At 50.4% G+C, this 12,404-nt stretch overlaps 1 protein-coding gene across 1 annotated transcript in view; it reads left to right on the forward strand.

Moving 5' to 3' along the window:
- Window positions 1–12,404, forward strand: part of LOC142243680 (unconventional myosin-Ig-like) — a 177,621-nt gene that overhangs the window by 136,453 nt on the left and 28,764 nt on the right. Inside the window, exon 21 of the mRNA XM_075315827.1 lies at window positions 4,462–4,616. Within this exon, the coding sequence (XP_075171942.1) occupies window positions 4,462–4,616 (155 nt within the window). The remainder of the gene's footprint in view (window positions 1–4,461; window positions 4,617–12,404) is intronic.

The raw sequence follows: 12,404 nt of genomic DNA on the forward strand, positions 1-12,404 counted from the left end.
GTATACAGGGAGCTCCCCCTAGTGGTGGCTGCAGACAGAATATTATCATGTATCTCTGTATACAGGGAGCTCCCCCTAGTGGTGGCTGCAGACAGGATCTTATCATGTATCTCTGTATACAGGGAGCTCCCCCTAGTGGTGACTGCAGACAGGATCTTATCATGTATTTCTGTATACAGGGAGCTCCCCCTAGTGGTGGCTGCAGACAGGATCTTATCATGTATCTCTGTATACAGGGAGCTCCCCCTAGTGGTGGCTGCAGACAGGATCTTATCATGTATCTCTGTATACAGGGAGCTCCCCCTAGTGGTGGCTGCAGACAGGATCTTATCATATATCTCTGTATACAGGGAGGTCCCCCTAGTGGTGACTGCAGATAGGATCTTATGTTTCTCTGTATACAGGGAGCTCCCCCTAGTGGTGGCTGCAGACAGGATCTTATCATGTATCTCTGTATACAGGGAGCTCCCCCTAGTGGTGGCTGCAGATAGGATCTTATTATATATCTCTTTATGTATTGATCTTTGTGTTTTAATTTCCATTTTCAATATCGCTGCTTGCTGTCAGTTATTATACATTAGTGTAAGATCTGGTCTTGTCCTAATTCTTCTCATAGGTGGGTGGTTGATAGCTGCGCTAATCTCTACTCATACTGTCTTCACACGCTGCTACATTGTATCAGTACAGACAGTATATATCAGTCTGGTGGTCTCTGTATACTGGAGGACATATGAGTTATTGGAATCTTTCAGATAATCTTTGTTTCTGAACTCTTGACTCTTGTCCTGAATATTTGTGCTGCAGATGATTGCACCCTCCGGACACAGCGCGGGGATTACAGGTGACATTTAACGTCAAGTCTCCTTTCTTCTCGTAGTTGTTTTTATGCAGTTCTTGCAGAGATGTGAGCGGTCAGTGTCTGGGGAGATTAGAGCCAGCGCTGCCTCCAGTCACAGGAATTACAGCACAATATGAAACGTGGACAGGAGCCACGAATCGCCGGCGCTGCACGTGTTTCCCTGTAACATGGCCTTCCCTGGGCCTCCTGCAGAGATCCCGAGCGCGACCCAGATCCTCAACAGCAGGTGATCAGCAGCAAAGAGTAATGGTGATCCCAGCCCTGTGCAGGGGGTCCCCTCCCCCCCAGCCCTGTGCAGGGGTCCCCTCCCCCCCAGCCCTGTGCAGGGGTCCCCTCCCCCCCAGCCCTGTGCAGGGGTCTCCTCCCTCCCATCACTGTGCAGGGGTCCCCTCCCTCCCAGCTCTGTGCAGGGGTCCCCTCCCTCCCAGCTCTGTGCAGGGGTCCCCTCCCTCCCAGCTCTGTGCAGGGGTCCCCTCCCTCCCAGCTCTGTGCAGGGGTCCCCTCCCTCCCAGCTCTGTGCAGGGGTCCCCCTCCCTCCCAGCCCTGTGCAGGGGTCTCCTCCCTCCCAGCCCTGTGCAGGGGTCCCCTTCCTCCCATCCTTGTGCAGGAGTCCCCTTCCCCCCAGCCCTGTGCAGGGGTCCCCTCCCTCCCAGCCCTAAGCACGGGTCCCCTCCCTCCCAGCCCTGTGCAGGGATCCCCTCCCCCCTAGCCCTGTGCAGGGGCCCCCTCCCTCCCAGCCCTGTGCAGGGGCCCCCTCCCTCCCAGCCCTGTGCAGGGGTTCCCTTTCCCCCTAGCCCTGTGCAGTGGTCCCCTCCCTCCCAGCCCTGTGCAGGGGCCCCCTCCCTCCCAGCCCTGTGCAGGGGTTCCCTTTCCCCCTAGCCCTGTGCAGGGGTCCCCTCCCTCCCCTAATATTCAGACTACTGCAGTTTACACAGAGTGTAATATCAGTGCTAGGAGCGGGGGGGGCTCTCGGATGATGTCCCAGCGCTCAGGGTAATTTCATTACTACAGTAAAATCACATTACCTCTGTATGTTGAGGAAATATTTAAAGAACAAGGAATAAAGTCCATGCTATAAACTCAGGAGCTCCGCACTCGTGCACCGGGGTCCAGACAACGACAGTCCTGTACCAGAGTCACCCATTCCAGTGTATGGAGCAATCATATAACTGCAGGTCCTACAGAGGCCGCAACAGTAATGAGTGCAAAAGCCATGGGACCCCCAGGACACAGAGGTGATAAATGGGGATGAGCAGAGGAAGAGGCATAGAGAATCTGTAAGACATCTTATTGAACTAATTAAAGCAGTTGTCTGCATTGTTTCTCTTTCCTGAAAAACTTTTAAAAAATTAAACATCTTATGAACACTAATCTCTAACTATATATCTAATGTATAAAGACAGACATAGACAGCCATGCTATAAATCTGTCTGTCTGCAGCCACCAGTAGGGGGAGCTCCCTGTATACAGAGATACATGATAAGATCCTGTCTGCAGCCACCACTAGGGGCAGCTCCCTGTATACAGAGATACATGATAAGATCCTGTCTGCAGCCACCACTAGGGGGAGCTCCCTGTATACAGAGATACATGATAAGATCCTGTCTGCAGCCACCACTAGGGGGAGCTCCCTGTATACAGAGATACATGATAAGATCCTGTCTGCAGCCACCACTAGGGGGAGCTCCCTGTATACAGAGATACATGATAAGATCCTGTCTGCAGCCACCACTAGGGGAGCTCCCTGTATACAGAGATACATGATAAGATCCTGTCTGCAGCCACCACTAGGGGGAGCTCCCTCTATACAGAGATACAGGATAAGATCCTGTCTGCAGCCACCACTAGGGGGAGCTCCCTGTATACAGAGATACATGATAAGATCCTGTCTGCAGCCACCACTAGGGGGAGCTCCCTCTATACAGAGATACAGGATAAGATCCTGTCTGCAGCCACCACTAGGGGGAGCTCCCTGTATACAGAGATACATGATAAGATCCTGTCTGCAGCCACCACTAGGGGGAGCTCCCTGTATACAGAGATACATGATAAGATCCTGTCTGCAGCCACCACTAGGGGGAGCTCCCTGTATACAGATACATGATAAGATCCTGTCTGCAGCCACCACTAGGGGGAGCTCCCTGTATACAGAGATACATGATAAGATCCTGTCTGCAGCCACCACTAGGGGGAGCTCCCTGTATACAGAGATACATGATAAGATCCTGTCTGCAGCCACCACTAGGGGGAGCTCCCTGTATACAGAGACACATGATAAGATCCTGCCTGCAGCCACCACTAGGGGTAGCTCCCTGTATACAGAGATACATGATAAGATCCTGTCTGCAGCCACCACTAGGGGGAGCTCCCTGTATACAGAGATACATGATAAGATCCTGTCTGCAGCCACCACTAGGGGGAGCTCCCTGTATACAGAGATACATGATAAGATCCTGTCTGCAGCCAGCACTAGAGGGAGCTCCCTGTATACAGAGATACATGATAAGATCCTGTCTGCAGCCACCACTAGGGGGAGCTCCCTGTATACAGAGATACATGATAAGATCCTGTCTGCAGCCACCACTAGGGGGAGCTCCCTGTATACAGAGACACATGATAAGATCCTGCCTGCAGCCACCACTAGGGGGAGCTCCCTGTATACAGAGATACAGGATAAGATCCTGTCTGCAGCCACCACTAGGAGGAGCTCCCTGTATACAGAGATACATGATGAGATCCTGTCTGCAGCCACCACTAGGGGGAGCTCCCTGTATACAGAGACACATGATAAGATCCTGTCTGCAGCCACCACTAGGGGGAGCTCCCTGTATACAGAGATACATGATGAGATCCTGTCTGCAGCCACCACTAGGGGGAGCTCCCTGTATACAGAGATACATGATGAGATCCTGTCTGCAGCCACCACTAGGGGGAGCTCCCTGTATACAGAGATACATGATCAGATCCTGTCTGCAGCCACCACTAGGGGGAGCTCCCTGTATACAGAGATACATGATAAGATTCTGTCTGCAGCCACCACTAGGGGGAGCTCCCTGTATACAGAGACACATGATAAGATCCTGTCTGCAGTCACCACTAGGGGGAGCTCCCTGTATACAGAGATACGTGATAATATCCTGTCTGCAGCCACCACTAGGGGGAGCTCCCTGTATACAGAGATACATGATAAGCTCCTGTCTGCAGGCACCACTAGGGGGAGCTCCCTGTATACAGAGACACATAAGATCCTGTCTGCAGCCACCACTAGGGGGAGCTCCCTGTATACAGAGATACATGATAAGATCCTGTCTGCAGTCACCACTAGGGGGAGCTCCCTGTATACAGAGATACATGATAAGATCCTGTCTGCAGTCACCACTAGGGGGAGCTCCCTGTATACAGAGATACATGATAAGATCCTGTCTGCAGCCACCACTAGGGGGAGCTCCCTGTATACAGAGATACATGATAAGATTCTGTCTGCAGCCACCACTAGGGGGAGCTCCCTGTATACAGAGATACATGATAAGATTCTGTCTGAATTCCTCGGTGCAGTCACAGTAAATCTCATAGTCTGACATTTGGTTTCTTCCCTCTTCCAGGTCACAGGACTGAGCCTCACCGGGGGTCCGGACCAGCTCGTGATCCTTCACACCCAGAAGAATGACGACATGGTCTTCTGCCTGCATAGTGTGAATCCTGCAAATGAGAGTCGTGTGGGTGAACTGGTGGGAGCGCTGATGAATCACTTGAAATCGTAAGTTTCCCCTCATTCTTCTGTCACTTTTATTGACAATTGAAGCTGAAAAACATAATTTTGTGTGTGCCTCCGTGTGTTGTGGTGGTGAGTGGAGCACCATGTTGTGGTGGTGAGCGGAGCACCGTGTTGTGGTCGTGAGCGGAGCACCGTGTGCTGTGCTGGTGAGCGGAGGACCGTGCGCTGTGGTGGTGAGCGGAGCACTGTATTGTGGTGGTGAGCGGAGCACTGTATTGTGGTGGTGAGCAGAGCACCGTGCGCTGTGGTGGTGAGCGGAGCACCGTGCGCTGTGGTGGTGAGCGGAGCACCGTGCGCTGTGGTGGTGAGCGGAGCACCGTGCGCTGTCGTGGTGAGTGGAGCACCGTGTGCTGTGGTGGTGAGCGGAGCACCGTGTGCTGTGGTGGTGAGCGGAGCACCGTGTGCTGTGGTGGTGAGCGGAGCACCATGCTGTGGTGGTGAGCGGAGCACCGTGCTGTGGTGGTGAGCGGAGCACCGTGCTGTGGTGGTGAGCGGAGCACCGTGCTGTGGTGGTGAGCGGAGCACCGTGCATCCTCGAGGCTGTGGATCCGCATCTACTAAGGAAAAGAACATTTTTATTGATTCACTATAAGGGGTCAGAGTCACTGGAGCGCTCGTAGCTCCTCGTCCTGTGCTCTCCGGACACTTCTCGGCTCGGGTCAGACGGTAAAACATGACATAAGCCCCTGTAATGGGGGGGCCTCTGCTGTGCGGCTGACTATTCTCACAATATGGCCTCCACTACTGACAAAGCGCAGAGAAATAGACGGTGAATGTGAATATTGAAGCAGACGACGCTCAGTGCTCCACAATGCGGGGTGACAGGGCAGATGCCTTCCCAAATTTACCCCCGGGGGCATTTCTCAGGGGGTTTGTGGTCGGTCCAGGGCAGATGCGGGTGGGGATTTAACATTCTTGCTTTTCCTATGAGGAGACTTACAGACGAGGGGAAACTTCAGGCTCCGGAGAGACTCAGAAATCCTCCCAAAACCTGAAAATCAGCGCTTCTAGAAAGTTCTATTTTGTGATGTGGGAGTGGAAAACGTGTGTGGGGGGCATCCAAGGAAAACGCAGGGTCAAGGAGAGAATTGGTGGGGTGTTCTTGGTATACGGCGGGCTTGTGAGGTGTTCCCAGTATGGGGAGGGTCTTGTGGGGTGTTCACGGTAAACGGAGGGTCTTGTGGGTGTTCTCAGTATACGGAGGGTCTTGTGGGCTGTTCCCGGTATTCGGAGGGTCTTGTGGGGTGTTCCCGGTATATGGCAGGTCTTGTGGGGTGTTCCCGGTAAACGGAGGGTCTTGTGGGTGTTCCCTGTATACGGAGGGTCTTGTGGGGTGTTCCCGGTATACGGAGGGTCTTGTGGGGTGTTCTCAGTATACGGAAGGTCTTGTGGGGTGTTCTCAGTAAACGGAGGGTCTTGTGGGGTGTTTCCGGTATATGGAGGGTCTTGTGGGGTGTTCCCATTATGCGGAGGGTCTAGTGGGGTGTTCCCAGTATGCAGCGGGTCTTGTGGGGTGCTCCCTGTATGCAGCGGGTCTTGTGGGGTGCTCCCGGTATATGGCGGGTCTTGTGGGGTGCTCCCTGTATGCAGCGGGTCTTGTGGGGTGCTCCCGGTATATGGCGGGTCTTGTGGGGTGCTCCCTGTATGCAGCGGGTCTTGTGGGGTGCTCCCTGTATGCAGCGGGTCTTGTGGGGTGCTCCCGGTATATGGTGGGTCTTGTGGGGTGCTCCCTGTATGCAGCGGGTCTTGTGGGGTGCTCCCGGTATATGGAGGGTCTTGTGGGGTGCTCCCAGTATGCAGCGGGTCTTGTGGGGTGCTCCCTGTATGCAGCGGGTCTTGTGGGGTGCTCCCGGTATATGGCGGGTCTTGTGGGGTGCTCCCTGTATGCAGCGGGTCTTGTGGGGTGCTCCCGGTATATGGCGGGTCTTGTGGGGTGCTCCCTGTATGCAGCGGGTCTTGTGGGGTGTTCCCGGTATATGGTGGGTCTTGTGGGGTGCTCCCTGTATGCAGCGGGTCTTGTGGGGTGCTCCCGGTATATGGCGGGTCTTGTGGGGTGCTCCCGGTATATGGTGGGTCTTGTGGGGTGCTCCCTGTATGCAGCGGGTCTTGTGGGGTGCTCCCGGTATATGGAGGGTCTTGTGGGGTGCTCCCAGTATGCAGCGGGTCTTGTGGGGTGCTCCCGGTATATGGCGGGTCTTGTGGGGTGCTCCCTGTATGCAGCGGGTCTTGTGGGGTGCTCCCTGTATGCAGCGGGTCTTGTGGGGTGCTCCCTGTATATGGCGGGTCTTGTGGGGTGCTCCCGGTATACGGAGGGTCTTGTGGGGTGCTCCCTGTATATTGCGGGTCTTGTGGGGTGCTCCCTGTATATGGCGGGTCTTGTGGGGTGCTCCCGGTATACGGAGGGTCTTGTGGGGTGCTCCCTGTATATTGCGGGTCTTGTGGGGTGCTCCCGGTATATGGCGGGTCTTGTGGGGTGCTCCCTGTATGCAGCGGGTCTTGTGGGGTGCTCCCGGTATATGGCGGGTCTTGTGGGGTGCTCCCTGTATGCAGCGGGTCTTGTGGGGTGCTCCCGGTATATTGCCGTTCCTCTGGCTGTTCCCTTTATGCAGTGGTCAGGACCCACCAATTACCCAGGACAGAGCCGTGCTGGGAACTCCCCACAAGCCTTGCCGTGGTGTCCGCTGCCAGACAGTGAGGACATGCCCATCATCTTGGCAGCCATTGTCCTCTTCTGTATAGTAATGGCGGCTGCTGGTGGATGTGGCAGTGACTGCAGCGTGGGATCTGCGCGGCCACCTTTACATTTCTAAGACACTTCAGGTTGTAATTCTGCAAGAAATCTGCCCGGCAACAGCAACACGTCTCATCCGAAGCTTCCAGGAGAAGAGCGGCCGAGATCTATGTATATACTGAGAGCACATCATACAGCGCTGGCACTGCAGCCGGGCATTGTGGGTAATGGCATGTACCGTGTGTGCGCCGCATTATACACGCCTGATGATACATGCAGTCAGCAGGATAAATGTCAGGAAGGCCAGAGGAAAGGATAACTCCCATCATCTGCTCTTATTATGCACAGTACCACTTCTCCTGTCCTGTATACTGGGTGTAATCCTCAGTATCTGTATTATTCTGTATATATACACTGCACAGTACCACTTCTCCTGTCCTGTATACTGGCTGTAATCCTCAGTACCTGTATTATTCTGTATATATACAATGCACAGTAGCACTACTCTGTCCTGTATACTGGGTGTAATCCTCAGTATCTGTATTATTCTGTACATATACACTGCACAGTACCACTTCTCCTGTCCTGTATACTGGGTGTAATCCTCAGTATCTGTATTATTCTGTACATATACACTGCACAGTACCACTTCTCCTGTCCTGTATACTGGGTGTAATCCTCAGTATCTGTATTATTCTGTACATATACACTGCACAGTACCACTTCTCCTGTCCTGTATACTGGGTGTAATCCTCAGTATCTGTATTATTCTGTATATATACACTGCACAGTACCACTTCTCCTGTCCTGTATACTGGGTGTAATCCTCAGTATCTGTATTATTCTGTACATATACACTGCACAGTACCACTTCTCCTGTCCTGTATACTGGGTGTAATCCTCAGTATCTGTATTATTCTGTATATATACACTGCACAGTACCACTTCTCCTGTCCTGTATACTGGGTGTAATCCTCAGTATCTGTATTATTCTGTACATATACACTGCACAGTACCACTTCTCCTGTCCTGTATACTGGGTGTAATCCTCAGTATCTGTATTATTCTGTACATATACACTGCACAGTACCACTTCTCCTGTCCTGTATACTGGGTGTAATCCTCAGTATCTGTATTATTCTGTATATATACACTGCACAGTACCACTTCTCCTGTCCTGTATACTGGGTGTAATCCTCAGTACCTGTATTATTCTGTATATATACACTGCACAGTACCACTTCTCCTGTCCTGTATACTGGGTGTAATCCTCAGTATCTGTATTATCCTGTATATATACACTGCACAGTACCACTTCTCCTGTCCTGTATACTGGGTGTAATCCTCAGTATCTGTATTATTCTGTATATATACACTGCACAGTACCACTTCTCCTGTCCTGTATACTGGTGTAATCCTCAGTATCTGTATTATCCTGTATATATACACTGCACAGTATCATTTCTCCTGTCCTGTATACTGGGTGTAATCCTCAGTATCTGTATTATTCTGTATATATACACTGCACAGTACCACTTCTCCTGTCCTTTATATATACACTGCACAGTACCACTTCTCCTGTGCGGTTTATCCTCTTTGTGTCTGGGATTCCTCTTACATCCGGTATGACATTGCCTATAAGACAAGTGGCAGTGCCCGGCCGCCTGTGACCAGACCTGCTATTGCTGCTCAGGGGGACGGCTGTCACATCACTGACCGGAGACTGCGCGCTGCGTGCAGATCAGACAGTATCACATTTGATAGGAATACATACCGCATCCCAGCAGACAGTATCACACATTAAAGGATTGGATATACAGCTCATTGTAATGTATCGAATTTTAAAGGATTAGATACAGTTAGGTCCAGAAATATTTGGACAGTGACACAAGTTTTGTTATTTTAGCTGTTTACAAAAACATGTTCAGAAATACAATTCTATATATAATATGGGCTGAAAGTGCACACTCCCAGCTGCAATATGAGAGTTTTCACATCCAAATCGGAGAAAGGGTTTAGGAATCATAGCTCTGTAATGCATAGCCTCCTCTTTTTCAAGGGACCAAAAGTAATTGGACAAGGGACTCTAAGGGCTGCAATTAACTCTGAAGGCGTCTCCTTCGTTAACCTGTAATCAATGAAGTAGTTAAAAGGTCTGGGGTTGATTACAGGTGTGTGGTTTTGCATTTGGAAGCTGTTGCTGTGACCAGACAACATGCGGTCTAAGGAACTCTCAATTGAGGTGAAGCAGAACATCCTGAGGCTGAAAAAAAAGAAAAAATCTATCAGAGAGATAGCAGACATGCTTGGAGTAGCAAAATCAACAGTCGGGTACATTCTGAGAAAAAAGGAATTGACTGGTGAGCTTGGGAACTCAAAAAGGCCTGGGCGTCCACGGATGACAACAGTGGTGGATGATCGCCGCATACTTTCTTTGGTGAAGAAGAACCCGTTCACAACATCAACTGAAGTCCAGAACACTCTCAGTGAAGTAGGTGTATCTGTCTCTAAGTCACCAGTAAAGGGAAGACTCCATGAAAGTAAATACAAAGGGTTCACATCTAGATGCAAACCATTCATCAATTCCAAAAATAGACAGGCCAGAGTTACATTTGCTGAAAAACACCTCATGAAGCCAGCTCAGTTCTGGAAAAGTATTCTATGGACAGATGAGACCAAGATCAACCTGTACCAGAATGATGGGAAGAAAAAAGTTTGGAGAAGAAAGGGAACGGCACATAATCCAAGGCACACCACATCCTCTGTAAAACATGGTGGAGGCAACGTGATGGCATGGGCATGCATGGCTTTCAATGGCACTGGGTCACTTGTGTTTATTGATGACATAACAGCAGACAAGAGTAGCCGGATGAATTCTGAAGTGTACCGGGATATACTTTCAGCCCAGATTCAGCCAAATGCCGCAAAGTTTATCAGACGGCGCTTCATAGTACAGATGGACAATGACCCCAAGCATACAGCCAAAGCTACCCAGGAGTTCATGAGTGCAAAAAAGTGGAACATTCTGCAATGGCCAAGTCAATCACCAGATCTTAACCCAATTGAGCATGCATTTCACTTGCTCAAATCCAGACTTAAGACGGAAAGACCCACAAACAAGCAAGACCTGAAGGCTGCGGCTGTAAAGGCCTGGCAAAGCATTAAGAAGGAGGAAACCCAGCGTTTGGTGATGTCCATGGGTTCCAGACTTAAGGCAGTGATTGCCTCCAAAGGATTCGCAACAAAATATTGAAAATAAAAATATTTTGTTTGGTTTATTTGTCCAATTACTTTTGACCTCCTAAAATGTGGAGTGTTTGTAAAGAAATGTGACAATTCCTACAATTTCTATCAGATATTTTTGTTCAAACCTTCAAATTAAACGTTACAATCTGCACTTGAATTCTGTTGTAGAGGTTTCATTTCAAATCCAATGTGGTGGCATGCAGAGCCCAACTCGCCAAAATTGTGTCACTGGCCAAAGATTTCTGGACCTAACTGTACATGGCTCAGCAGACAGTGTCAAACATTTAAGGTATAGATACAGCAGCTTAATCATGATTGACATTGCTGCGCTGCAGCACCTAAGCCTAACACATTAAGTTTAGATACAGTGATTCAGCAGACAGTGTCACACAAGAGAAGCTTAGATACAGTGGTTTTGCAGGAATTGTCACACATGGGGAGCTTAGATATATCGGCTCTGCAGACGGTCACACATGAGAAGCTTAGATACAGCGGCTCTGGAGACAGTGTCATACATGAGAAGTTTAGATACAGCGGCTCTGCAGACAGTGTCATACATGAGAAGCTTAGATACAGCGGCTCTGCAGACAGTGTCATAAATGAGAAGCTTAGATACAGTGACTCTGCAGACAGTGTCATACATGAGAAGCTTAGATACAGCGGCTCTGCAGACAGTGTCATACATGAGAACCTTAGATACAGCGGCTCTGCAGACAGTGTCATACATGAGAAGCTTAGATACAGCGGCTCTGCAGACAGTGTCATACATGAGAAGCTTAGATACAGCGACTATGCTGACAGTGTCATACATGAGAAGCTTAGATACAGCGACTATGCTGACAGTGTCATACATCAGAAGCTTAGATACAGCGACTCTGCAGACAGTGTCATACATGAGAAGCTTAGATACAGCGGCTCTGCAGACAGTGTCACACATGAGAAGCTTAGATACAGCGGCTCTGCAGACAGTGTCACACATGAGAAGCTTAGATACAGCGGCTCTGCAGACAGTGTCACACATGAGAAGCTTAGATACAGCGGCTCTGCAGACAGTGTCACATAAAGTACAGTGGCTCTGCAGACCGTGTCACACATCAGAAGCTTAGATACAGCGGCTCTGCAGACAGTGTCACACATGAGAAGCTTAGATACAGCAGCTCGGCGCTCAGTTGCACTCTGTTTGGCCCTGGTTTTATGTCTGGCAGTAGCAAACATGTAATTCTATTAGAGATCTGAGTTCCCAGCAGCCGTATAATGTGTAACTCCCATCATCCAGTAATGCGGCCTCTGCACCGCGCTGGGGAGATAACGGAGGAAGGGGGAAAATCCCTCCTAAATATTCCTGAATGAGGAGCGGGACAGGACCCTGATCTGACTCCGGGGGGCAGAAGCCGGCACAGGGCAGGGATACATGCACCACGGCTGTCACCCATTGTTACCGGATTACAAGGGGCATTAGAAAGCAAAACATCACACCATTTTGTCCTCTAGTTATAGTGCCTCCATAACAGTACCATCCACAGTGCCTCCATAACAGTACCATCCACAATGCCTCCATAACAGTACAATCCATAGTACCCGCATAACAGTACCATCCACAGTGCCCCCCATAACAGTACCATCCACAGTGCCCCCCATAACAGTACCATCCACAGTGCCCCATAACAGTACCATCCACAGTGCCCCCCATAACAGTACAACCCATAGTACCCGCATAACAGTACCATCCACAGTGCCCCTATAACAATACCATCCACAGTGCCCCATAATAGTACCATCCATAGTGCCCCAAT

This window comes from Anomaloglossus baeobatrachus, chromosome 6 (genome assembly GCF_048569485.1).
Source record: "Anomaloglossus baeobatrachus isolate aAnoBae1 chromosome 6, aAnoBae1.hap1, whole genome shotgun sequence".
In the NCBI taxonomy this organism is placed as follows: Eukaryota; Metazoa; Chordata; class Amphibia; order Anura; family Aromobatidae; genus Anomaloglossus; species Anomaloglossus baeobatrachus.